Source organism: Hippopotamus amphibius, chromosome 2, assembly GCF_030028045.1.
Source record: "Hippopotamus amphibius kiboko isolate mHipAmp2 chromosome 2, mHipAmp2.hap2, whole genome shotgun sequence".
Classification (NCBI taxonomy): domain Eukaryota; kingdom Metazoa; phylum Chordata; class Mammalia; order Artiodactyla; family Hippopotamidae; genus Hippopotamus; species Hippopotamus amphibius.
Window position 1 is genome coordinate 5,328,816 of NC_080187.1, and position 26,965 is coordinate 5,355,780.

At 57.7% G+C, this 26,965-nt stretch overlaps 1 protein-coding gene and 2 non-coding genes across 16 annotated transcripts in view; all 3 read right to left on the minus strand.

Moving 5' to 3' along the window:
* Window positions 1-3,226: 3,226 nt before the first annotated feature.
* Window positions 3,227-26,965, minus strand: part of PRRC2B (proline rich coiled-coil 2B) — an 82,935-nt gene continuing 59,196 nt past the window's right edge. For 2 of the 14 annotated variants that reach the window (XM_057725312.1, XM_057725311.1), the window contains exons 15-33: window positions 25,864-26,080; window positions 23,127-25,199; window positions 21,669-21,865; window positions 20,835-20,980; window positions 20,100-20,241; window positions 18,236-18,318; window positions 17,749-17,937; window positions 17,468-17,665; window positions 17,027-17,113; window positions 16,240-16,344; window positions 15,902-16,094; window positions 15,022-15,119; window positions 13,954-14,081; window positions 13,159-13,399; window positions 10,232-10,411; window positions 9,601-9,692; window positions 7,718-7,890; window positions 7,026-7,107; window positions 3,227-5,799 (exon numbers count right to left, since the gene is read on the minus strand). In XM_057725312.1, coding sequence (XP_057581295.1) covers window positions 5,757-5,799; window positions 7,026-7,107; window positions 7,718-7,890; window positions 9,601-9,692; window positions 10,232-10,411; window positions 13,159-13,399; window positions 13,954-14,081; window positions 15,022-15,119; window positions 15,902-16,094; window positions 16,240-16,344; window positions 17,027-17,113; window positions 17,468-17,665; window positions 17,749-17,937; window positions 18,236-18,318; window positions 20,100-20,241; window positions 20,835-20,980; window positions 21,669-21,865; window positions 23,127-25,199; window positions 25,864-26,080 — 4,667 coding nt within the window. In that variant the 3' untranslated portion in view covers window positions 3,227-5,756. Of the gene's footprint in view, window positions 5,800-7,025; window positions 7,108-7,139; window positions 7,484-7,717; window positions 7,891-9,600; window positions 9,693-10,231; window positions 10,412-13,158; window positions 13,400-13,951; window positions 14,082-14,666; window positions 14,728-15,021; window positions 15,120-15,901; window positions 16,095-16,239; window positions 16,345-17,026; window positions 17,114-17,467; window positions 17,666-17,748; window positions 17,938-18,235; window positions 18,319-20,099; window positions 20,242-20,834; window positions 20,981-21,668; window positions 21,866-23,126; window positions 25,200-25,863; window positions 26,081-26,965 lie in introns of those variants that run through there. The other 12 variants (XM_057725314.1, XM_057725313.1, XM_057725317.1 and 9 more) reach the window with 12 other exon arrangements.
* Window positions 10,971-11,056, minus strand: LOC130847215 (small nucleolar RNA SNORD62). The gene has a single exon (XR_009052002.1). It is a non-coding gene; the product is annotated as a small nucleolar RNA SNORD62 (small nucleolar RNA).
* LOC130847213 (small nucleolar RNA SNORD62) lies at window positions 15,290-15,375 on the minus strand. Its single transcript, XR_009052000.1, has one exon. It is a non-coding gene; the product is annotated as a small nucleolar RNA SNORD62 (small nucleolar RNA).

Consider the following 26,965-nt stretch of genomic DNA (forward strand, 5'->3'; position numbering starts at 1 on the left):
CCCGGCGGTGCCCCCCACCCTCCGGCCCGCGCGGCCCGGCCGAGCCTGCTCTGCGGCGGGACACGGCACCAGGTCAAGGGAGTGACCCGCTCGGTTAACCGGCACGAAGGCAACCCTGCTGCCCAGGCTGCCCCTTATTCGTCCCCTCGTCTGTAGGGGAGTTAATACTCCTGGACAGAAAGGGTCCTGCAGGTTTCGTAACTGGCGTTACGGTTCTTTCCTGTTTGCCCACGTTGGGCACCCAGCGTGAGCGTAGTGCAGGTGACTCTGACTTACCCGGGTTGTGGAGGGAGGGAGCGGCCAGAGGGCGTCCTGGGCCCCGGAGGAGTGGGGCTGGGCTCTCAGCCTCTGGCGTTTCGGACGAAAGCAGGGGCCGTCTGTTCCTGAGGAGCCAGAGCCTCCCTCCTGTGGGTCCTCGGCTCCTTCGCGGCCCGGCTCCTCCCGGTCTGTGAACCGCCGGCCCCCAGGAGCAGGGAATCCAGGGGATGAGTGTGGCCCTGAGAGCTGCAGGCCGCCCCTGCCCGGGTCCCCTGCCTCCCCAGTCGAGAGGCTCAGAAGGAATCTGCCGGCGGGGTTTCCTCTTGCAAAGTGTTAAACTTACTTGGGCAGAATGTATAAGTTTTTTGCGTTCTTATCTGGGGCCAGGCACTGTGCGGACCGCTGCCCGTGACCTCTTTGCATCCACACTACCCCCACGAGCTAGGTACTGTTTACAACCCGCGTTTTACAATTATGGAAATTGTGACTCCGGTGAAGTGTCTTTCCCAAGGTCACACAGCTCGTGGATGGCACAACCGGGAACTGGGCTTGAACCCAAATCCAAGCTCCACCCTTCACTGCCCACACCTGGCCTGCTCTTCTTTCCTCGCCCAAGTGCAGCAAAATCCTCTCCTACTCACAGCAGAAGAAAAGGGACTTACAAGTGGCAACAAAACATGACAAATCAGATACCTATCTTCTCTGACCCGCCCACTTCTCAGGGGGAGTGGGAGCCTGGGAGGAGGGAGGGCAGGGGCCAGGTAGTGCTAAAGCCCAGCCCCTTGGAACACGCACCTTAACCTCAGGTTTCACCCCCTCCTCGCCCTCACGTTGCCATAGGGCACTTCAGCCCAGTCATTCCTAGTTTCCACGTAAAAGGAAAACTTCCATCTCTAAGTCTCTAGTCACTAAATGGCAAAACCAAGGGACACACAACCTGACAAAGCATGTTCAGTTTCGGGTTTTTTTTTTTTTAACTTTTTTTTTATTTAAATAAGGAGAATTCTTTCATATGGAAAGAGCTAGTACAATCACATATTTGAAAGGAGAAACAACAGGTATTGAACCGGAGGGAAGGGTGAAGGGTGAGTGTGCCACCATGGCCTGGTGAGTCCACGGTTCCATTTCCCATCCAAGGGCAAAGCTCCCCCAAACAACGTAGAAACAAGCTGCACGTTACACCTTTAGCCATCGTCTGCCCTTTCAAATATCTGGTCTACATGAAAAGACAAAGAGAGGAAAGGCCAAAATAAGAACAAAAGGAAAAAATAAAACAAAACACAACTCTCTCAAGAACAACAACAAAAAAACCCGAACCCTTTTTACTATGCAAGGCATGAGGTCAAAAGCTTGGAGTACGGTATCCCCTTTACACAATGGAAGAAAGTCAACCACAGAGAGCCTTAACAGAAAGTTCCACTCCGAGGCTTTGTAACATGCTGAAGACGGGGCCCCGGGGACACTGCTACCATCTCAGAGACCACCTAACTGGGGCGGAGAAATGGTGAACAACAGCTCGATGTGCCTGGAACATCACTAGCCAAATATGCGCCGGTGGTCCCGGTGGAGAGCACGGCTGGGGACAGAGTGACCCCAACACTGAGCCATTCCTGTCCGGGTGATCTGTTTGTCTTAGGTCCAGGTCATTTTTCAAACAGGAAGAGCCGGTGTTCTGGAAGTCTGCATTTCCATCATCACAGAACAGTACAAAGTACAAGGACCCTGGTGTCCTTGGTTGCCGAAAGCCATTTCCAACAGACCTTCTAACCCAGGCTAGTTCTGCAAGAAGGGAAATGGGACAAATACAGATTTGACAGGCAACACACAGCTGGTTGGCGGAGGGGAACCACAGAGTACAGAGGGGGCTTCAGCAGTTGACCACACACTGCCACGGCGGACCAGTTCTGAGCGTCGCCTGCGTGTGCACACCCTCGGCCTCCTTGGCTTGACCATCAGTCACAAACCTCATCAACAGTCCAGAAGGCAGATCCAGACGACAGGTGGGTGAGGGCAGAGCTGGAGAGAACTGATGCCAGTATTTAATGACAAGATACCCCAATATCCCCAGAAGTGGCTGGAATGACCATGGCTTTGGAACTGGACCAACCAATTTTTCTGAATGTGTAACAGTCATCTTTAGTTTTCCCCCTGAAGGAACCTAGAGCCAAAAGTGTATGAATTCTAAGTTTGAAAACAATAATAATGCTGATTAAAAAGGGGAAGCAAAGAGAACCAGACCAAACATAGCTGGCAAAGAAGTCTTCAGTGGGTGGACAAGGCCGCTTGGATACATGAACCCACGCTCTGGGATTTTACCTCACTGAGTAATTGATGCTGGACATACACTACTGCAGGGTCAGTGGTTGCTAAGCAACAAGCTGTACCACCAACGGCCAGGGCAAAGCGGCCAGCATGGGAAGGGAGGATAATTTTAGTAGGCAAAGGCGCAGTGAGAAGGCGCTGACACCACCCCCACACCCCAGCAGCAGAAAAGGTAAGTGCTACTCTCCATCTGTTCCAGCTGAAGGCCCAAGGCATTCTGACAGAGGCCTCTGCTTGGATTTGCACTCTGAGGATGGGGATTTGAAGGTAAAATATGACCCTAAGTCCTATTACCTTGACTCTAAAACCACATGAAAGGAGGAGAGATATTGCACCTCAAGACATCTCTGCACTAAAAACTGCATTTCATCAGACCAAGGAAGGGATGGGGTGTTGGCTGGGCCCAAGGCCTGCCCTCTGCCTCCAGAGTTCAATTTAAAATCTGTATCTTAGCAGAAAAGATACTGCAGCTTGGGCACACGAAGGTGGTAAACGCACTGAACTTCACATGCAATTTCCTGGCCTTTCCTGCACAGAGTAATTCAGACATTATATATAAATAGAGCAGTGAAACATTTACTTTTTCTCACCTAGACCTACAACATCAATACATATAAATAAATTCTAGTGTTTTCTGTTTTTATTAGGGGGTGGTGGTGGGGAAATACAGGGGCGGAGAAAAGGGCTGGAGAACAGGTGACCCTTTCGTTTTTATTTTTCCTCAAACAGGAAGTACTGTCACTCTGATGGCAGGTTCACCTGAAGAATACATCTTGAGAGTTTGTAACAGCATCCAGGACTGCCCTGTTGAATTTCAAAATGAGAAAGCCTTTTTCCTTTTGACAACCCATGTGCACTGGAATTGGGTGTGAGGGGTCTGGCCAGGTTTCTAAGTGAACGTGTGGCCCCCGCAGGGACGGCTGGAGCAGAGCGGAGCTCGGTCAGGGTGGCTTGGTGCAGGGACAGCAGCCAGGCGCTCGCAGGGGAAAGGAGACAAGAGCAGGTGAGCACACGGGGAGCTCCGTCCAGTGGGCAGCCCTTCAAGAAGGGACTTCAGCGTAAAGATTCAGGGGATGAAAGAGAAAAAAAAAGACAAGCTAGTGAGAAGTTAGGTCTGTGGGTGGAGGCAAGGAAGGGAGTGCTGGATGCTACTGATTAAGCGGTGAAGCATCTTTCACGAACACTGGCCTCTCCGGATGAGGCCGGGAGAAGCCCTGCACGCTTTGCCAGGAGGCTGTTGTTCCCCCATTTCCTTAGAGCCGTGAAGCGCAACAAGTGACGTCAGCGGTTCCTAAGGTGCTTCTTCCCCCGCGTTCCACACTAGACAGAGCTTAGACTCACAGCCCGAGTGGCTGTCCCACACCTGCAGCAACACCGCAGATGGACTCTGTGGGGCATGCCCCCGATCACCTGCTGCCCGTCCTCTGAGCAAGGTCTTCCCTGGACCCACCAGCAACAGCAGGTAGATGGCGGGTTAGTTACTCCCAAGAGCGTGTGCAAAACTTCAAATTTCCCCTCGCCTTTCCTTGGAATGACAGAGTTTGGGATGATTTCCTTCTAGTTCTTATTTTAAAAACAAAAAAAGCCTAGCATAAAATGCCTCACACAAGAGATTTTGATAGAGGTAGCTCTGCAGACTTACGAGGCTACCCAGGCTGTTTTGGGAATCACGGTCAGCCCTGCAACCCATCCTCTCCCCTTGGACCCTGCTCCAGCCTCCGAAAAGACTGACACCTATGGCCCAGCTCAGGCCTCTCGGTCCCCACAGCCTGGGCCTGCTGCTGGGAGCAGAGAAAGGGAGAAAACGAAGCCCTCCCAGCAGCCTCCCAAAGCTCATGCCTCTACTATAGACCCAACCAAACCCCCGTACACATGCCTGTCGCCACGTGGATGAACTGCATGGTCTCTAGTGACAACCACGCACATGCCTGGCACCACGGAGGAACCGCGTGGTTTCCAGTGACGAGCGGCCAGAGCAGTGGAGGACAGGAGGCCCCAGAGAGAAACCTGCAGATCAGGGAGAAGGAAGGGAAGGTTGGAGGAAGGGGAGCACGTGTGAAAACACCAGGCCCTGTGGGTGCCGGGGCCCCAGAAGCAGACACTGATGGGGTGGTGCTGTCAGCTCACACAGTCCAGGCCAAACTGGAAAACACCAGTGCCTTTTATCCCCATGATTCACCTCGGGTGCCCAGCGGTCAGTGTCCCCACCAGTCCTGAAGAGTCCAAGAAAGAAATTCTGTGTAATTCTTACACTACAAACGTCATCAGCTTCACTGGGTTGCCATAAGCTCCCTGCGGTCATCAGGCCAGGGGCAGGGAGCCGACCGAAACGCCAGCCCACCCCCCTCCCTCCCGGCACCATTTCCCAAGCTCAGGAGCAGTGTCTTAAATCACCACTTCTTTTTGCAAGTAACCTCAAAGGTCAACCAACTGAGAGAGAGCAGGAGAGGACACGTTCCTAAGAGTTCTCTCTTAAGGTATAGCAGTGATGTATCAAATTAAACAGGAGAGAGGTTAAAGGAGACCATTGGAACAGAAGAGGGGTCAGGAAGAGGATGGCAAGAACATATAAAAGTCCAGCTGTACACACAAAGCTTGTGTTTTTGTTTTCTTTTCCTTTCTCTTTTGTAAAAACCTTTAGCTGCTTTTTAAAACAAAAAGCCTCAAACTAAAACAGCCCTGCTGCCAGACCACTGTGCCCAGGGACGGAAGGCGGGGAGGGAAGGAAGCTCGGTGGAGGGTGCCCCAGCTGCCAGGAGCAGGACGAGGAGGGGAGGGGGATTAATCTGCACGGCGTGACGGCTCGGTCACTCCACGGTCACAGTCGTGGTGGAAAGGAGGTGGGAATGGAGTCATTTGCTCTTTTGTTTGTTTCGTATTAAAGCAAGCAGGTCAATGCCATAGATCCACGGGTGCAAGCTGGTTGGACATCAGAGCTTTCAGGAGTGGAGGTGAGGAGGGAGATCTCGCAGTCCAGGCCAGGTGGGTGGACGGTGGAGCCATCTGGGAGACTCCCCAGCGTCCAGCAGCGGCGAGGCCGAGGGCGGCAGTCCTCCCGGGCAGGGCAGGCCAGGCCCAGCACCTTCAGGCCTTGCTCTCCTCCACCTTCACCGCCCGGGGCTTGATTGCTCCCGTTCGCTTCATCTGGGAGGCGGCTGAGGGGGCCTCCTGAAGTTTCACGGCTCCCAGGCTGGGCTTTTCATCCACTCGTTGTTTTGCCTTTGGACAGATGGATGGGGACAAAGAAAGTCACCCTCACGCGGACACACCTGCCACAGTCCCACCACCTGTTTCCTGCTCCTGAGTCAGAGGAAAGCTACCCTAAGAAGACCATCCTTCGCCCGAAGGACCAGACTCCAAAGTGACTGTCCTGGGAAGGACACTGACATGAGGCTGCTCTGCTCCCTCCCAGGGTGCTGAGGGCAGTGATTCGGAGAGGCAGGAGGACCCCAGGTCCCCCGGGAAGCATTCTGTGCTGCCCAGTGGCCTGTGCACACGGCACACCCAAGGGCGCCTGGAGGGACCTTTTCAAATCAGTGCACCCCACGGCCCTCAGAGCTCCCAACTGTGCTGAGGGGGCGCGGGTCTCCTAGATCTCCGACCCTCCCCGACTCCGACTTTGTGGAAACCTTTCCCCAAGCCCCTAGGTTTGACCTCGAGAGTGGCGGTCAGGGTCCCATTCCTCTGCAGCTCTGCACAGTGAGGTGTGTCACAGAGCGAGCAGCCCAGCTTCTGCCCCCACACAGTGGTGTGAGCTCTGAGAAAGCTTTAGAAGCTCAAGCAACTCAGAGAGCGACCCTTGGGGAACCATGTTAGAAGAAGTGAAATGAACAGTCAAGCTTCCACCCCAGCAGCCAGGAATGCTGCTCCACTAACGTCCCACGCCTGATGTGTCTGAGCTCGGCAGCCTGGTCACATCTGAGAGGAGTGAAGAGAATCGTGCCGGAGGCAAAGATGCTCAGAGATCCCTCGCATCATAAAATGGGAGGACGTCCTTCTGTCTGGATCCCACCCAGCCAAGACGAGCACGAGACACAGCACTTACGAGGCCAGCACACGCAGGCACGCGCGCCAGGCACGCACGCGCGCACACACACCCTGGCTCCTGGAGCCGACCCACGGGCCTAACTGGGTCCCAGCGCCCTCACAGCCCAATCACTATGGAGGGAGAGTCCACCTTCCGGTGTCACCTCCTCGGAGGAATCCGCATCCTCCCTTCTCTGCAGGACAAGGAAGGAGCCAGACGCCCGTCAAGAGGAGAAGTGCCTTCTCCAGGAGGGACTGGAGCTCCCTGGCTCCCGGTGCCACGCGCTAAGCGCCAGGGCACATCTCTCTTTCTAAGAGGAGCACTCAAACTCAAACGGGCTGGACAGTCCCTCCTCTTTTGGCGCTTGGAGACGGGCCTAAGCGTCCGGGGCTGGAGGGTCTGGAAAGCCATCTTCTACCTGTTGAACGTAGTGTCCCTGCACAGAGCCCATGTTAACTGCTGATCCAGAGGGCTTCCCACTGGGGCTAGCAGAGCTAGGCCTGAAAAAACCAAAGGAGGGGGTGAGAACACACGTGTCACCATGGAAACGGAGTCAAGCCTCCGACAGAGGAAACAGACCCAGACAGCCAGAGCACAGGGGGCGAGGGTGCCGCCACTGGGCCCTGGCACCTCCAACCCAGCTCACGGGGACACACCTGAGGGGCAGAGGCCAGGTCCCTAGCATGGGCAGACACTGGCCAGATGACGCACGGACACTAACCGCCTCTCAGGTTTGGACCGACATGATGCTCCAGACAAAAGGTCTATACGCCTGACACATGAGGGAGTCCCCTGGCGTCCAGCGGCCAGGATGCCGTGCTTTCACTGTTGTGGGCCCATGTTCAACCCCTGGTCAGGGAACTAAGATCCCACAAGCTGTGTGGCGTGGAAAAAAAAAAATTAAAAAATAAACAAAAAATAAACATAAGCTGAAACTCTAACAGGAGTTTAGACTTAAAAAAATAAATAAATAAAATAAAGGAATTCCCTAGCAGTCCCGAGGTTAGGTTAGGACTTGGCCCTTTCACTGTCACCGCTGAGGGCCCCGTTCGATCCCTGGCTGGGGAACTAAGATCCCGCACACCACACAGCACAGACAAAATGACCCACCCAAACAGAAAAGCCCGAGACGTGAGTTATGCTGAGCATCTTTCCAGTCTTCCCTTGGGGGATGGAGGGCACAGGTGGTAAAGAGAGATGCCAAAAGCAACAAAAATGTAGAACGTCTTTCTAAATGTGTTCCAAGGACCAGACAACTAGCTCCCAGGGACGTCAACCAGGTGCTGTGTGGAGAAAAAGATTCCGTGGTCAAAACTCATGAGAAGTTACGTGTGCGGAGTTCAAAAGGACTCTCCCCTGAGGGCTGGGGGCTGCTCAGGCCCTGTGCTGAGGCACGCCCCGACTCCCCAGCAAGCCCTCCTGGGCACACACGCCCCCCACGTATCTGACCAGGGAACCCTTTTGTGAAACAGCATGCCACAGAAGCCCTGCTTCCAGAAAATTTGGGCAATGCTCTGCTGTAACAATACATCAGTTTTCCTAACCCAAGACACCAACAGAACAAAGGCTAGTGGTTGAGGCTTGTATCTTCTACACCTCCTCCAGAGAATAAAGCTGCTGCCCTTCCCACAGCGCGGGACAGGCGACTCTTGCTGTGTGCGCGTCCCTTTCTGGATCTGCCTCCAGGGCAGGCTCCGCAGCCAGAGGAGGCGCCACCTGCCGCGGCAGCAGGAGAACGGCAGCCTGTCTCTGCTTGAGGCTTCCCCCTTCTTCCAGGCCACACTCCCTGTCTGCTGCTCTGTCCCTATAGGTTTTTCTTACGGGTCTGTTATTTTGGCCTATGTGAAAACTATGGTTGGAAAAGAAAACAAAAGCAGAGTCAAGCCAAGAGAGTGAAAATAAGAACAGGAAATAATAAAATGGGGGAAAATTCACAAAAAGCCCTCTCTTGGGAAACGCAGCTGGAGTATGGACTGACACTCCGAGTGCGACGGGGCCAGGCGGGTGGCCGGGTGGGTGATCTCACCCATAGCCACGCGGTCGGCCTTGTGCGGGGCCCTGCAATCACGCACACCTGTTTTACTCATGTGCAAACAGGAGGGATCGCCAGGTATCTCCCTGGAGATCGAGTAACAAGAGTCGACTGTACCAACCCTCAGGCCAAGCACCCGTGTGCCGCCTTCCCAGCCGACACGCTTCTCCGCGGGTCAAAGAGTCATCAGAACCGGACGCTCCCTGACTTTCTAATATACTAAGTACCTCTGACCCTTGAACATCATGGGTTTGAACTGAATGGGTCCACTTATACATGGATTTTTTTCAATAAATACATACTACACGACCCACCGTTGGCTAAATCCTCAGATGTGGAACCCTGGGTACAAAGGGCTGACTGTGAAGTTATGCTTGAATTTTCCACTGTGTGGAGGGTCAGCCTCTAACCCCGTTACTCAAGGGTCAACTATAACCCAGCATCATGACTCACACCAAGCCCCCTCTGAATCCAGCCAAGGGACCTGGGACAGTGACTGGGGCGGAGACAGAGCCACAGGAGGAGAGGAGGTGCGGCTCACGCCCCACGAGCCCGGCAGCAGCAAGGCCCGGGGGGTCAGAAGGCCAGGCAGGGGCCACGTGGCCCCAGGAGAGGAGATGCCCCCCCTCCAGGGGCTGTGCTCACTCTGGCCGGGAATCTTTTTAAAAATCTGGTGAGAAAGCTGTTGGTAGCCAGGGTCGGTCCCGATGCTATCACAACATGAGGCTTATCTTTCCCTGCCTTTCCAGAAAGTTCTCCCATACCAGAGCATTTTAGGATGATGGTTAAAAGTATAACATCCCCCAATTCCCAAGTCTCCAGTGTCCCAGCACCGGAACCCCACGGTGACACAGGGCTGGAAGGCGACCCCGCCTCAGTGCCCTGGCAGGGCTCTCCCCAGGCCCGCGGACCCACAGCAAGGCTCAGCTGTGAGCACCCGACCCCCAGGGCGTCTCCGTACCTGTAGGTCTGTGGTGACGGCACGGAGCCTCCCGAAGGAACATTCTGTTTACTGTCGGCAAAGTGGAAGCCCTTCATCTCCATCTGAGAGGACTAGAGACACCGGGGAGCGGGGCTGTCAACTGGAGGGCCCTGGGGACAGCTGCCCGCCCCCCGCCCCCCAAACCACCCTGGGTAGAGCCAGTGGGGGCCACGAGGGCTTCAGGACAGAGAGGCATCTCCTAAAGGACCATGCACGCCTGGCTTTCCGGTCCAGGCTGGAGGTGGGGAGGGCAGACCGTGTGCCACCCCGAGCACTGGCCGTGGTGAACGTGCCCTCTCTGCCCCAGAGTCCACCCTCCGCAGAGCCCCGGGAACTGGCGAGGACTTCGGCCCAGCAGACCTCAGCCGCACGCACCTCCCTTCCTGCTCTGCTCACCCAAACCCGTTCACGTTGCTAGTGACATGTGACCAAGGGGCTCCTGAGAGGACTTGCCAGCAAGTAGGAAATCAGTGGTCTGGTGAGGCCTGGGACCTGCATCCCAGACCACCGGCTCTTCCCGCCACAGCGGTGGTTCCTGACTAGGAAAGGGGACCCCAAGACAAGCGCCCCATCCCGCTCCAGGGTCACAGCAAGATGGAGCCATCCTCACCTCTCTGCTGGTGTTAAGGACCGAAGGCTGGGACCCGGGCGGGAGAATTCTTCGGGGGGCCCCGACAGAGAGGCTCTGGCCCTGCGGCAGCTGGATGGACTGTGGCAGGATCAGGGGCTGCTGCCCAGAGCCATACCGAGGCAGAGGCAGCTGGGAGCCAGGTAGCGGCATCGTCAGCTGCTGGACAACGGGGACAGTCAGCGGGGGAAGCCACGTGCCACCGTTTACACACGCACTGCACTTCAGGTGCTCACTCCAGATCAGAGAAAGCAAGGCCTTCGCACGGCAGGACAGATTCTGGACACAACACAGCAGAGGCGGCCCTGGATTTCACACTCTCAGTGGTAGGGCCACGTCTGAAGTGGTGAGGAAGTAACTGCCAGCGGCTGCGGGGGTTGAGTGCAGAGTGTGGGCAGCAAACCCGGTGTGCGTGTCAAGGGGGTGGGGGAGAAGAGTCAGGAGGGTCCAGAAGCCTTTTTAGGAAGCAGTGTCCGAGCGAGTCCCATGAGATGGGAGCTGGACAGGAAGGGTATCTTTGCGCCCCTTTCTGTAGCATAAAAAAGCAAGATTCCTTTATGCTTTGCCTCCAAAGGTGACAGAAAAAGACTGGGGTCTTGGGTTTAGGGTGCCTGCAGTCTGGGACCCTTTTGAAGCCTATTATGCTGAAGTCCAGAATGAGGTGCGTGAGAGGAAGGGGGGCCAGGAGACCCTCGGGATGGGGCGGGTGGGCCACGTTTTGTCTCTCAGTCACGTTCCTCTTCATCTCCCTGCTATTGAGTCCACAGTGGAGGGTCAGAAGGATCTATTGGAATTCCATCACCGAGACGTGTGGCAGCCGGACTGCAAGGCCCCGGGCCCCTCCCTGCACTCAGCTGGGTGTGGGATGAAGGCTGGAGCACTGGCTCAGGGGGCGGCGTGAGAGGACTTGTGTCTTGGGGGTGGGAGTGGGGGTGGGGATGGGGGGCGTCCTGGCTGCTGTGCTGAGAACAAACCGGCGGCTGAGAGCGGGAGCAGGGAGAGGAGGCAGGAGTGCCCGCAGAGCCCGAGGGCTGGACCCTGAATGCTCTCCAAAGGTAGAGCTGATGCTGTGTGCTGAAGGATCAGTGGGGGCAGGGAGGCAGAGACCCAAAGATGACCTGTGCCGAGCATGAGCAGACGGTGGGCAGCCCGCCAGGTCTGAGTCCAGGCCCAGGAGACAGATCTGGACTGAAGACAGAAATTCAGGAGCACTGAGAAGAGTTGGGTTTGGATGGGGCTTAGAGCCACAGGTCTGAGAAGAGGCCAAGAGACGGAGCCCAGAAGGCGAGGCACCTTACTGTCTGGGGAGGTGAGGAGGAAACAGCAAAGGGGACCAAGGAAGAGCCTCAGAGAGGCGGAAGGAAAACCAGGAGCCGTGTCCTGAGAACCCAGAGAGCGTGACTCAGGGGTGCAGAGTGACCACCGGGTCACGTGCTACTGATGGGTCAGTAGGAGGAGGTGAAGAACCACCACGTTCGGGGGCATGGAATCCACTGGGGTCCTCAGAGAAGAGTTTTGTCTCTTAAAAAACAGAGGAAGGACCAGGCTGCCCAGGGATGCGGCGGAGGGGCCCTCAGAGGCGGAGGGCAGCACTGCAGCACCTCTGCGTGTGGATGGAGGGGAGAGGGACGCGTGCTGGAGCAGCGCCCAGGCGGGTGGAAAGGAGGCGCTGCCTGCCCTCACCCCAGGGCCCTCTGCAGGCTGGCAGACGTGGTGCTGGGAGCTTGGAGATATTCTCTTTTCCTTGTTATGACTCATATTTTGCAAGCGACATAGGATGCAAAATCAAGGTGTGGGAGAAGGCAACGAGGAGGGTGGGGAGGTGCCCAGATCTACAGGAGGTGGCTGTTCAGAGGGTGGCTGTATTTAGCCTGAAACCACTCTGATGGGGTCTGTGTGCCTCCAGCCACAGGCAGTTGGGCAGAGGCAGGTCAGGGTTTAACCTGGGTAAGCACAGGGAGGGAGGGGCAGGGCAGAGCTGAGTGCAAATGACAAGGAGGGGTGGATTCCCTGGTCATCCAGTGGTTAGCATGGAACCCATGCTTCCACTGAAGGGAGCGTGGGTTCGATCCCTGGTTGGGAGCTAAGGATACTGCAGGCCACACAGTGCGGCAGGAAAAAAAAAAGACAAGGAGGTGTCTGAGGCTCTGCTGAAGGGGCAGGGAAGGGGGAGGGAGGATTAAAAGGTGGTTGGAAGTGGGTCACTAGAGGGAAGAAGAAAAGTCAGAGGTGGTGACGGAGTAAGACCCTTAAGGCTGAGGCCATCAGAGAGATACAGCTACTGGTAGTGACCAGTCCAGACTAGAGGCAAGCGGAGCACCAGTGGTGAGGAGGCCACAGAACGGGGGGCGAAGACCTGGGGGTGGAGGGGGTTATCTACAAAGACATCAAAACCCCTTAGAACGACAACGGAGCCGTGCTGGAGACTGACCCAGGGGCCAAAGGAGGAGAGTGATCCTCAGAACCGTCTAATGTGCCCACGGGTCAGGGGAGAGGAGGATGTGGAACGAGACACAGATTCAGCAATGTGGTGCTTGAGGCACATGGGGGACGGTGGGGCCCCGGGGTGGGCTCCACAGCCGGGGTGCGAAGAGAGGGAGAGAGTGTGGTCTGGAAGCACAGTGTACGTGCTGAGGGCACATGCAGCTCCCCGCCCCGCCCCGCCCCCACCACGTCCACAGCAGGAGAAGAGGAGAGGCTGCAGGAGACGCAGCGCTCTGGGGGGAAGCCAGGTCTTGGGACCCTTTCACAAGAGGTGGAGGAGCTGGCCCTGGCCTGGCAGCCCAAGGACCAGCTGCACTAAGGCCACAAGCAGCACTGAGTCAGTGTGCATCACGAGGCAGCTAAGAGGAGGAACGGTCATGAAGAGAGACCTAGTGTTCTGGGGCGGGAGTGGCTGAGCTCCTGACCTGCGGGAGCTGGGAGTCCAACATCTGGGAGGCACCGAGCCCGGTGGCCTGGCCGAGCTGGCCCTCGTAGACCAGGGCTTGGTTTCCACTCATGGGTTGGTAGGGCGAGCCGGACTGGGGCTTCACCATCTCTAAGGGCTGCATGCCTGGGAACGCCGAGTAGGGGGGCTTCAAGGCTGTGCCTCCGGAGAGGATCATGGTGCTGGGCGGTGACAGGCTGGGGTGCATGTACACCTGAGACCTGCAAGAGCCAGACAGACAGTCAGGGTCAGGTGCACGACAGCAATGGCTGATCTCACGTGTGGGCACACCGCGGAATCCCCAGGGGGCTCGCTCCAACACAGGCTGTCAGCTCACCCCCAGGGCTCCTGCCTCAGAAGGTCTGGGATGGGGCCTGAGAACCTGCATTTAAACAAGCTCCTAGACGGTGCTGCTGCTGCGGGTCCTGGGAACCACAGCGTGAGCATCACCGGATTAAACAGACACACACACACCCAGGCCGTACACGGCACAGGAACACCTGGACGATGTCAGAAGCACAGGACGTGAGACACGCAGAGAGCGGGCAGAGGCAGCGAGGTGCAGCAAGGAGGCAGAGCAGAGAGGGGGCAGGAGGACACGGACAGAAAAACTAAGGCCAAGCCCACGGCCTCCCCCACAGCACAGCTCACCCCCCACACCCGCCCCACAGTAGAGAAGTGCAGAGCAACAGCTGGCAAAGGGAACAGGCCCACAGGCTGTGAAGGCCGGAACCCCTGCTGCGAGCCGCAGCCCCCCAGGTCCTGGCATTCTCACCTGAAGGGCTGTAAGGAGCTGAAGATCTCCTGAGACTGGGAGACGGGGAGCCCGCCCCTCAGCCCGAGCTGGGCTTGAGCCTGCAGAGACGTGTGAAGGGAGATCGGGATCTGCTGGGCGGCGGCAGCCTGTGGACGGGGAGCCAGGCTGGTCACTGCAGGTCCCTCCAAGCTGACTCCCACCCCTGCCTCCCTCCACCTGCACCGCCCTTCTCCACGGCAGCCAACACCGCCCACAGTGCAAATTTGAGCATGTCCTGCCTGTGCTTCCTGTGCTCTTGGGAGAAAGCAGAAAACTAACAGCAACCCCAAACCAGCACATCCCTGTACTGGATTCTGTACAGGGGCAAGAACGAACCCTAGCTACACATATCAACAGAGGCGGGTTTCAGAAACGTAACGGTGGATGGAAACTGTGCACAAAGAAAACCACGTGCAGTACAATCCAGTTACAGGAAGAGCAAAATCTTGCAAAACCAGATAACATGGTATTTAAGAATATGTCACGAAGAGAGGCCAGCACAGGCCAAGTCCTCTGTCCCCGAAACAGCACTCCGTCCTGGTCTGTGCAGGCGCATGGGTCCCTGAGGGGCAGGCCATTTGGAAGGCCCAGCACCAGCTTCAGGAGGGAGACTTCCAATAGGCCTCCCCTTGCAGCACAGAAAGTATGCCAGTTCTGCATAAAAACAAACACCTGCTTGCTTCTACAGCTACCTCTTTCTAACGCATCCATGCCTGGGAGTCTAGGCCTTTCTTCTCTTCATCAGAAGGATACCTGATCACCAAAGAGAATTCTGTTTCAGTGAGCTCCCCAGCTAGGGCACAGGCGGGAGAGCTTCCAGAAAGGAAGACCCAGCAGAGTCCCGAGCACTCAGCTCCACTCCTCCTTGTCTCACGTATTGATTCAACAAACACTGACTGGCTGCCACAACGCACCAGGTAGCGGGCGTTAACGTGAGGAGTACGATAAAGGAGACAGACCGTGAACAAATAAACAAAGAAAGCAACCACGCTGTGTGCTGCACCCCTCCCCCGCACCCCCAGAGGCCACCGGGCTTGCTGTCATCACCTGTTGGTAACTCTGCTGCTGAGGTATCGTCTGAGGAACCAGCCGGGGCTGACTTGCAAACACATGGCCATCCAGGTAGAGAGGTGGCAGGTGGTTGCCTGGAAGCAGAACGTGACGGGTGGAAGAGGATCAAGTCTCACTGTTCCAGAAGGTCCCGGGGATCAGGGAGGGAGGGAGCATTGTGCGGAGCCAGGGCCCCGGAGGCGGGGCCAGCTGCCCCACATACTCGGGGCGGGCGGGGCTTCATTATAAAGAAAGGCTGCCTTGGTCTCTCAGTCACGTTCCTCTTCATCTCCCTGCTACTGAGTCCACAGTGGAGGGTCAGAAGGATCTATTGGAATTGCATCACTGAGACTTTGGCAGCTGGGCCCTCAAAATCCCCACGGGCTCCCTTGGGGCACTGACAAAGTGATGAGGATGGTGACAGGATAAAACTGGCCACCACTTATTGAGCGCTCAGTTGATAGAAAGCACTTTGCAGAGGTGAGCTCATCTTATCGGCGTGGCGACCCCACACAGGGCCATCATGACCCTGAGTCATCTCACAGAGGAGGAGGCACAGCTCGGAAGTGCTCCGGCGACATGGTCGGACTCAAAGCCAACTCTTTGCTCAGCCCCCTCTCCAGGAGGTGGGAGAGCCCTGCCCAAGTCACGCGGTCCTGCTTTCCAGCCCAGGAAGCGGGAGCGCAGGAAGTGCAAGTGACCTGAGCACATGGGAAGCCACGACCCCCAGCCTGGAACACGCTCCCCTCTACATGCTCCTGAAGTCAAGGTGGGGTGCTGGGGGGTGCTCAGGGCTGTGAATCCAGGGTCCCTCGAGGGAATGGAGAAGGCTCCCTGAGCTGCCTCGGGGGGTGAGGTGGGGGTGGGGAGGAGGTACCTGGAAGAGACGCAGAAGGTGCGACCGAGGCCACAGGCATGGGGGGCATGGAGACTCCACCAAAGGAGCTGTAGCTGACCCCGCTGGAGGCCCCCCCAGAGGACGGGGGCTGCAGGCCCGAGCCGGCGCCTCCTGGAGAGCTCTGCTCCGGCAAACTGGGCGAGTTTTCCCAAGCCTTGCGCGCAGACTCCATCTTCGGAAGCAAGGAGGTGAGAGGAGATGAAAATCACTTCCCCGGGGGAGGCCGAGGGTGGCACACAGCTAAGCCCAGGGAGGGCGGGGCTGCCCCTCCACAAACCAAGGGACTGGGGGCCCTGCCTGCTCAGGGATGGAGTTACCTTGAGGGTGAGGTCGGCAGTGGGGAAGGACATCTGGGAGAGGCCAATGGCCCTCTGGATGTGATGGTCGCGCCGGAGGATGGGAATGCTCTGTGCCAGCCCGGCCTGGAGGGAAGGAGACCATGCAACACAGCAGGCCCGGAGGACACAGACACGTCCAAACGCTCCTCCCATGCGAGACCTCTCCAGACAGCTGCCTCCACCGATTCCCTCCAAAGAAGGCCATCGAGAGCCACTCCCACCCCGCACCCCACCGAGCAGGGCCACCGTGTCTTGGCAGCTTAAACATGCCGGCTGCCAGCATGCAGGCACCACTCCACAGCATGGAGGTCCCAGGTCCTGTCTCAGCTCCCGCCCCCAAACCGTGAAAAAGAGGTCCCGGTAACACATGTTCGGAAATGCAACTGCTCAACCCTCCTCCTGCAGGTGCCCAGCGCCCACCAGCACGCTGCAGGGATTCTGAGAAATCGCAGAGTAAAGAAACTTGTTTGCTTAGCATTCTCAAACATGTGTGACCATGGAATGTGGAAAGCTCTGAATCACAAAGTGCCACATAAACCAGACCCTAGGAGTTACACTACCTCATTTTAAGTTCACAAGACCTGGGCGTGGGACAACTTGCCCAAGGACATGTAGCTAGAGACGGCATCAGGACTCAAACAGGGTCCAACCGACCCCAGAGCCTTGGCTGCTTCGCCTCTTCCAGCTTTGCAACACCTCCCGAGGCTCTTGCCCAGGGCCTGCTGGCACAGGGCCGACAGCACTGGAGGCGGAAGCACAGACTTACGTTACTGGCCAAGGCGTCCTGAAGTTTGACAACTGGATTCCCCGTGGGACCAGAGGCAGAACCAGGCTGCAAGCTGAAATCAGAATCCTGGAAAAAAGGCAACAGAAACCACCTGGCTCGCCTCTGTCCGAGACACACGTTAATCTGATCCACAGTCTCAGCAAAAAACCCACTGGGCAGCACTCACTGCGCGAGCAAGGAGGCCAGATGTTTCGCAACTGCCCCCAAAGAGAGCCCCCGCCCCCTGCCTGAGACCCTGCCCGGTGTCAGCAAGGAGACACAGAGAGCAGCTCGCAGCACCTCCTCCGCCACAGCGCTACCCGACACACTCCCCTGGAGCCCTGCCAGCGCTCGTTCTAAGAGCTGGCCCTAAGCTCCCCCCTTCCTCTCCAAGCACCGGGGGGAGTGGGTGCTGTAGAAGGAAACAAGTCAAAGCCTCACCTTTGGATTGACTCCAAATTCAATGGGCGGCACCGGCAGCACGGAGTCCACGTGAATCTCCACCCCATTGACAGGGGGCACCACAGCCCCCTGCAGCCGCTCGGCCCCCTCGGAGCCCTTTCTGTTTTTCAGAGAACGCTCATTGCCGATGGGCCCCGGTCTGTGCTCCTTGCTCTGTCCTGAGCCTTGTTCTGAATCCTTGATGGGAAAGCAGAGGCTGAGGCACGTGGCCTGCCATGACCCTGATCTCTAGCTTCCCAGGGGCCGGACGCCCGGGTTACCTTCGGCTCCGACTGCTTCTGAGTCTGCTCCTTGTGGCTGTCGGCCTTGGGCTCCAGGCCGGGCCCGCTCACCTCCTCGGGCTTCAGGGTGCCGTATGGGGAGCTGCGCTGCGAGGAGGTCGCTGAGGACTCTCGGGACTCGGCGCTCAGGTCAACACCACTGTCTCCCTGGCTGCTCTTAAAGCCCTGCTGTGCAGGACACAAGACGGCTCAGAGACCGGCACCCCCCAGAGCGAGCCCAGGCAGCAAGACATGTCTCCTGGCCCAAGCGCATGATCACAGGCATGCGTGGGCCCTGGATGGAGACCGCAAACCCACTGTACCTGTAACCTCACCCCATGTGCGTAGGGTGCTCCCTGGCTACCCCCTCATCCTCTCTCTCACACAGGAAGCTCCCACAGACGCGAAAGCAAGACTGGAGACTCAGGCGGGCCGCTGGGACGGCCGTGGACGGTGAGCACACTCTTGGCACCCGGCGGCCACTCACCTCAGCAGAGCTGGGCTCGGTGCTAGTGAAGGCAGTGGTGGCTTTGGTCCAGGAGTCGCTGGTCGAGGCCTGAATGGGGAGGGCTGCCAGGGGAGGAGGACAGAGTCAGGACATCAAAGAGGACAACCACGCTGGAAAAACATGCACAGGTGCAGCCCACGCAAACCAAAGTCTCCAAACCGCCCTCCCTCCCCCCTTGACTGACACACCAGTGAAGGAGAAGCTGGTCTGATGCCTTCACCTGACTCTCCAGCATGCTCAGCCAGGTCTCCATAAATGTGCCTCCTGGGGTTTCAGGGACTATGCGCTCTAGTAAACACATCAGCAGCTCCTCACTCACACCTACTAGAATTCTGTATCACTGCCTCTGCTGTGGTGAAGCTTTTTTCAAGTAAGCTCACTATTTCTGCAAGTTGGCACTTCTACAAGGTCTTGAAGATTCAAGCTGCTATCACTCAACTTCTGTTAGCTCACAGACCACCCCGAAAAAGAGCCATGGGCCCTGTGTGTTAACATGCAACCTCACGCGCTCTTTTTTTAAGACCCAGGGGCCCTCTGAAGCCATCCATGGACCCCTGGTCTGAGCAACCAGTGAAACCCTGCAGAATCCTGGAGGGAAAGGGCAACTCCTGAGTTAGTCCACTCTGCGTGACCAGTCTGGCAGGTAGGTATTTTTGGACATTTATGCTGTGACACCCACCACTCTCACAACCAAACTGCCTTGCATCAAAATTTCATTAAAAGGTGATCATACTTTTGGGACTCCCCTGGTGGCCAGTGGTTAAGAATCCGCCTGCCAATGCAGGGACATGGGTTCAAGCCCTGGTCCGGGAAGATCCCACATGCCTTGGAGCAACTAAGCCTGTACGCCACATCTACTGAGCCTGCATGCCAAAACCACTGAAGCCCACGTGCCTACAGCCTGTGCTCCGTAACAAGAGAAGCCACCACAACGAGAAGCCGCAACTAGAGAAAGCCCAAGCGCAGCAATGAAGACCCAATGCGGTCAAACAAATAAGAAATAAAATAAAGTTCTCTTTAAAAAGAAAAAAAAAAAAGATTACCGTACTTTCAGCCAGAGTTGACTATTTCCTAATGTTATTTTGCAATGCGCTGGAACCAAGGTTTTAACCAGGGCCATGAAGCTAGGCCATGCGGTAAAACGGAAAGAATCAGGCCCAGAACCTAGGCTCTTGGGTGTTTGTCATGTGGCTCTGGGGTCGTCACTTAACTCTGGAAGCCGCGGCTGCTTTGAATAAAAAAGCTGGAGATGGGTGATTTCTCCAAGCTCCCCCTGCGTGCCCTGCAGGGCCCTGGCCAAAGTAGGCGTTCGAGAAGAATCTGCTCAATTAAATGGTTTTGTGTTTTAAAATGAAAAATTACAACAAAAAAAGCATTGGGTAAGAAACTTTTTTAACTTCAGGGAAGTAAGTTTTCTAAAAAGTAAGGGCCACCCTAGTCTGGCTTCAAGTCTAAGGCAGCATCTGGGGAGGAGCTGACAGAAACTTCCTTCTGGCGAGGAAAGGGCACACAGCACAGACAGGAAAGCTTCCGGGCTCCTGGTCCCCCAAGCAGTCACCTGCTGCCCTTCCTCAAGGTAAGAAAAAAGGATAACTGATGCGGGCAGAGAGTGAAGCCAACTCCCCAAGCGACCTCAGCTAGAGCTGGCGGGGGTGGGGGCCATCCTTTTCCACCACTGGATATGGAATGCTCTCCTCTCCACCTCTCAGGCAGGGAAAACCGTACACCTGTTGAGAGGCTGCAGCAGCACATGGCACTAAGATGACATCTAGCACCCTGACGCGGCAGGGGAAGCCAGGACACAGGCGACGCTCCGTCCACGTCTACAGCCCCGAACTCTTACCCTGGCTGCTGCTGTCCCAGATCTCGGTGCCCAGGCTGCTGCCAGGCACGCTCCCGTCACCTTGTTCCAGGCACAGGTGGTTCTGCTTTTTCGCAAACCGAGGAGGAATACGAGAGGAGAGGCTTCGGCTTTTGACAGGTACCTAAGGAGAAAAAAGGAGATGTGGTCCAGCCCCGACGTCAGACGAAGATCAACAAGCTCCCCCGGGGACCGCTACCCCAGCACCAAAACCACACCCTAGAAACGGCCCCAGAGAGGCTGCGACACTCGTGAGTCGACACCGCAACCATGAGGGAGCTGCGATGCCAAGCAAACCACCCCTGTGAGCGGCCAGCGGCCTGGGACGGGAGCTGGCAAGCGAGCAGCGCTCAGCCCCGACTGCGTCTTGAGTACAGAGCCGCCGCCCTGTGTGACTCCTGGGGAGACGAGCCTCGTTCCGCTCAGGCCAGGGCACGGTGGGAGGGGGACGCGTCCGGGGGGGTGGAGGTCTGCGTCCTGCTTGGCCGCGGCTCAGCGGGTGTCACCCAGGACCGTCACCCTATTTGAGGATCGGGAGAACACCACCTACTCCCACGAGGCTACACAGCGATCGTGGGCCCTGGGAGGCAGTGCGTGCTTAACAGACGTGCCTTTCTTCCTCTCCTACCTTGGGCTTAACTCAGAACCCTCCTAGGCCGCCGGCTACGGTCTCTCTGCATCCCGGCCCTGCACCCCCTCACCTTGCTCCCCCTGTACCTGCACGGCTTGCTCCTTCTTCCTCCTCTCTTCCTCCAGCAGGCGGCGCTGCTTCTTGGTCAGGACTTCAATGAAGCCTTCGCCCACCATAGACCCCACCTCACTCTCCTCGCCAGGGCTGGATCCACAATTTTCAATGATGGCATCTGAACCATGATTCACAAGGAAGGACAGTGGTTCCGTTTATCAGAAGTCAAGAATAACCCAACCCTCCAGGCACCTGGTATCTAAGGGCCGGCTCAGCTCAGAGGCCAGGCTGGCTTGGGCCTCAACACATTCACCAGGGTCGAGAAAAGGAAGCCCAGCTGTGATTTCTACACCCTTCTCACGGCCCCTCTAACACAATGTTATCTCAAAGAGGCCACAGTCAGGAAAACAGTGTTCTGGGGACTTCCCTAGCGGTCCAGTGGTTAGGACTCCGCACTCTCACACCCCAGGACCTGGGTTCAACTCCGGGTCAGGAAACTAAAATCCCACAAGCCACACAGCATGGCCAAAAAAAATAGATAAAAATACTTAAAAAAAAAAAAAAAGCAGTCTTTGAAGACAGACACACTTAAGCCCCAGCTCCGCTCTTAACCAGCTGTGTGACCGTGGACAAACCCCTCCATGTCTCTGGGCCTCAGCTTCTCCATCTTTAAAACCGGGGACACCACAGGGCTGTTACGGGGGTTCAGCAAGTTTGCGAGCAACATGAGGGCAGGAATGCTTTCTGCTTTGCTCTTAACCCAGCACCTGCCCAGAGACTAAGACATTCAGTGGAAGGGCACACTCAGCAACCCACAGTGGTGGCCGCAGCCCCCATTTTGCCTGGATTCTTCTCCCCCGACTCACTTCCATAGTTCAGGTCAAACGGTTTCATGGTCTCTCCCTGCTCGCCTGCCCTCTGGGCAGCCAGCTTGGCCTCCTTCTCTGCCTTCTCACAGGAGGTGTCGGGCATGTCAGAGGTGGCATGGGCTGCCCGCTCCAGGGTATAGTGGCCGCTCCCACTGCTGCAGCCAAGACCTCCGGGCAAGGCCTCATCCGGGGACCTACAAAGGAAGGAGGCTCCCATTAGCTCAACAGTGACCAAAGGCTGGGGAAGGAGAGAAGACACGCACGCAAGCACAGCGCCCTGGTCTCTGTCACGTCCTTTCAGCGCCCCCTCCGTTCCAAGCTGCTTGGGGGCAGCAGCGCACCGCCGCAAGCCCACGGGGAAGCTGCCCTCGCCCTCACCCCTTCCCAGGGCTGGTTCTTCTGCCCTTTCTCACTGTGTACCAAACCCAGCGGGGCTACAGAAAGGAGAGAAGGAAGTGGCACTGCTTACAATGGGGCTGCAGAACTTTCTGCTCCTCTGCCCTACGGTCAGCCCCTCGGGGCAGAAATCAGAAGCAAAGCCAAGTCTAGGCACCTGGGGACTAGAAAGCTGGTCTAGACGGACACCTAAAAAAACCCGCATTCTACTGTGGCTCCTTCTTTGAGGGTAAGAATTAATTTACAGGCCAGGCTTCTGTGCCCTGAATTCTAAGAAGGCTGGGAGGTAGGAAGCAGTCTTCCTAAGCACACGGGCATGGCCTGTGCACAGTCAGGAATGCAGCCTGTACGGGGCCTGCCCTTCCTGATTCCAGGCCAGCCCTGGGCAATGAGCTGACACGGAGCACAGGTCACCTGCCTCAAAACCTCTGATTCCAGACGAGAGGTGCTCACCGGGCCTTGGGCAGCCCACTCCCTTTGCTTACTGCCTAGCTCTCGCCGAGCCGAGGTGGCAATCCCCAAAGCAGTGCTGCTTCTCTTTGATGTTGAGAAGCAAAGCCACTCAGGGAAGAGCCATCTCCGCGGGGCCAGGAGGCCAGCAACGCACCACCGAGGACACTGCCCGGAGCCACCTGGAGCGGCGGGGTCTGGTGGTCCAGCTGGCGCTCACGAGCACTGTACACAGGGAGTGCCCCCTGCAGCGGCGGCCCCTTGGCTGGACACCAAGGGGACATACAGAGGCTGAACTCTGGAGATGGGGGCTGGAACAGCCACCACAGGGGGACCACCAGGGTGGGGACTCTGGTCTTGGTTCTGAAGCCCCAACAACAACAACAGCACGCCACAAGAGAAGCGGACAGCGGTGCGAGAGCGAGTGATGGAGACGCTCACATACGATGGCCGCATGGGCGGGCGGGCACCCTCCTATGAGCATCGCGGGAGGGAAGGAGCCAGGCCCTGACACACGGCGGGACACACATGCATGGAGTGCCACTGAAAAAACCGGCTAACAAAATGACAACAACAAAAAAAGAACCCGTGACTCCGTTTCTGGTTTACCTTTTGGCTTTCAAAGGTGTCCCGTTCTGATGGCTCTCATACCGGGGAGAAGCTTCACCGCCACCTGGCCTAACAGACTTCTCCCCAAACCCTCCCGGCTCCAGCTTCCGGCTCTGTCTGTCGACCAGGGGTCTCTGGCCGGAGAAGCTCCGCTTGGCCAGCTCCTTCTTCTCACCCGCGCTTGCCCCGGGCAGGCCGCTGTCGGCCTGGGGGTCAGGCTCGGGCCCGGGGCCGGCCCGCCGCTCCCGCCGCTCGCTGAAGTCGCTGCTCTCGGAGGCCGTCTCCCACTCCTCGTTGGCGTGGTCCGAGGAGTTCTGGTAGGCGAGCTCGGGGGACCTGCGGCCCGTGGCGCCACTCCTATCCCCGGGACAGGGTCTGGGCCGGCCCGGCCACGGGCCCGCCGGCAGAGGCGGCTCGTCCTCCGGCCCCCACAGGCCCAGGGCCTCCCGCTCCTGCCGAAGGCGCCGGAAGCGGGGGGGCTTGTCCTGGCGCGGGGGCCGCCTTCTCCTGAAGGGCCGGTTCTCAGCATTTTCGGAATCTGCCGCGTGGTCGTCTTGGAAGAAGGCCCTCTTGTCCTCCACCCGGCCATCCTCGAAGCCCCGGGCGCCCAAGGTGTCGGGGTGTCTGTAGCTGTCCGGGATGTAGTCTCTGTCTGAGGGCCGCCGGGCCCCGCACATGTCGGGGGTGCCGGACTCTTGCCAGGAGGTGCCCGGACCCCGGCTCGGCCAGGGGGCCGCCTCCTTGGCCGCGAAGGTTCTCCGGCCGTATGCGCAGTTGCTCAGCCGCGGGGGGAGGGCACGCCCGAAGGCCCGGGGGCCTCGGTTCTTGGCCTCTGGCCCGCCATGGTCTTCGGGGTACATCCTGCCAGACCGCCAGGACTCCCTGAAGTCACCCTTTCTCCCAGAGGCCTCCTCCCGCTCCAGGAGCGCGCCCTCGTCCCCGGTCTCAGCGCCCCGCTGCCGCCGCCGCTTGGGAAGCTCCTCGTACTCGGAGCCCTCACTGTGGGTCTCGCTGGCGATCCTCCGCCGGGGCTTGGCCCGGGGGAAGTCGTCTGGAGGCCCGAACTCCCGCGGCCCCCGGCCCCGGCCACTCCTCTGGCTGCTGCCGTAGAGGCCCCGCGCCCCAAGGATGCCCCCGCCACAGAGGCCGCTGCCAGCTGGCCGCCCGCGGAAGGTGAACTCTCGGAACCCGCGGCCGCGGCCACGGGCCTGCCCCCGGCCCCCAAAGGCTTGCTCCTCGTCAATGAAGATCCAATTATTCCTCTTGGTTGGGGGTGTGTGGCTGGCCTCCCGGGAGGGTCTGGCCTCCCGGGCCGCGTCGGGCTTGTCGTCCTCCTCAGGCCGGCTGGCCTCGCGGCCCGAGGCGGCACAGGCCGAGCCCTGGTCCTCCGAGGCAGCCAGGGCCGCGTTGGCCAGCGCGGGGTCGTTCTCCTGGTCCTCGTCCTGGGCTGCCTCGCGGACCGGCCCCGTCTCCTGGGCCAGGCGGGCGCTGCCCTCCCCCAGCTCCGGCTTCATCTTCTCAAGCTCCTTCTCCTTGTCTTCCACCTTGAGGGCCTTCAGGACAGGTTTCTTGATGGGGCCGGACCTCCGGGTCCTGCTGGTCTGCTCCTGGTGCTGGCTACCGGCGCCCCGGGCTTCTGGTGTCCACTCGGGCTCCAGGGCCGGCTGTTTGCCGGGGCTGCCTTCCTTCTCCCAAGGGGAGATGCAGAAGGCCGGCTCCTCCCGGGCCGCCTCCTTCTCGACCCCGGCGTCTGGGTTGGCGGCCTTCGGCGGGTGGCTCACGTCCCAGTCGCTATACTCTGGCTTTTTCTCAGCGGGGACAAAGTCGGGCTCCAGTGGGGAACACCTGAGGTTTGGGGTGTGACTCCCAGGAGCGCCTGCTTCCTGAACAGTTTCTTGGGGTGGAAACAAAAGCTCCTGGCCTATTCTTTGAGAAGAGACACAGCTGTCAAAGTCTGCTGGGGCCTTCTTGTCAAAAGCACTCAAGTACTCCTCCCCTCTCTCCTCAAGGAGATCGCGCCGGGCACTTACGCCCCCTGACCTTCCGGGTGAGGCAGAGTAAGGGCTTTCATTCCTGAAAAGGAACCAGAAAAATCAGTCAATGTGATTGGAGCCTGGTTCCTGGTTTCCATGCTGAACACAGTTTAGTTTTAAAAAGAAAAAAATCTTAAAAAAAAGAAAAAAGAAAAAGAACAAAAAAACACAGGCACCAACATTCGCTCTATCTTTACACAGGTCTCAGAGATGCTGGGCCTTGGGTTGGTGGCGGCCCCTGGAGTCCAGAGAGTGAAGAAATCAGTGGCTGGTGGGCTCAGCAAGCAGCGGGGGGTCCTCTGGTTCAAACAAGCTGGAGCCGGGGAGTCCACGAAGAGCCTGGGACGCTGGGCCGGCAGGACCAGCTGGCTGTACTTTCATGGGAAGGAGCCACGGCATACGCGCTCGACCCCACCTGCCCGTGAGGCCCCCACCCCTCGGCCTTGCCCAAGGTTCCGCAGGGCTTGCCTTTGACCCTAGGGTTTCTCCTGGGCCTTTAGTCGCCATCAGCGCCTCTCACACAAAAGCATCCAGCCATCCCTGTCTCACTCTCTTTCCCCAGAGGCACCACGGTCCCTCCCCAGGTGCCCCTGCCCAGCGGGCAGTGTCTCCTGGGACACGGCCTCTTCCCAGAGCCCTATCTCAAAGAGGACCCGGAGAGCTCTCCTTCAGCTGCAGGTCAGTAGGACCAAGATTCGCCTCACCTGACATGCATGTCCACGGCCAAAGTGTCGTTGGATTTCGGGTGAGGGAGCGAGTAGCCCTTGCTCTGTAGTGCCATGTAACCCTCGGGGCTCCACACAGGGGCTGGGTCGATGGCCGGCACTTTCCTTTCCGGCAGTGGGGGCACACAGCTCTGCTCCTCAGAGCGACAGCCAGTCCCACTGAGGGAATCTTGGGGCATCATGGGTTTCATCAGTCCTGAAGAAGGCAAAGACCCAAGCCGTCACCTCATCCCGCAAGCCATGGGTCAACCACAGGCCCACAGGGGACAAGCTGCCCCGACTATCACATGCACACAGCCCCCACCTGCTTAGCGTCACCGGGATCCCATCCTTCTGATCACAGAACCTCTGAGAGAACACACGCACACAACCTGAAAGGCCTGTTCAAAGACCTGTGAGGTCCAATCTTAGTTCCCGGAAGAAAAGCCCCTGCGTTAAAGGGTATAAAAAACTGGCAAACGGAAACTGGAAACATCAAACTGGAGAGCTCATGGATGTCAGCAGAGGGCTAGATGAGAGGCCTGAAGGTCTTCTGCACAGACACAAGGAAGACGAGCGACTCTCCAGGGAGTCTACATGCAACAAGGGGCCAGCGTCTACCTGCTTCCAACCCCCTGCAGGAAGATTCAGAAAGGGATTTGGGCTTTGGCTCCTGTTATTTCTACCCTAAGCTCGGCAGTAACACACTTTGTCCGGGGAAGGGGAGGACACACAAATGACACAAAGCTGCTGACTGGCCAGGAGACTGGGATATGCTGACACCTTGGTCCTATCAGATATAAACCAGCCGGGGAAATGGCACCCCCACCCCCCACCCCGGGCCCCTCTGTCCATGCCTATCAAACGCGGGCTGGACCACTGCAGACAACATTAAAGGTCTCTCATTGGGCCAGTCTGTGGAGAAAAGATCTGACTCTTCAAATACTTCACAAAGCTGATTATTGGCCCCCAATGTTTTTGTGCCCATCTTTTTTTTTCTTTCTTTTTTTGTGCCCATCTTTTGAGATAATCCGACCAGGAAAATGGTTCTGCATTAGGCCAGTGGTTTTAAGCTTTCTTTTAGCTGTGGACGGCTCTATTC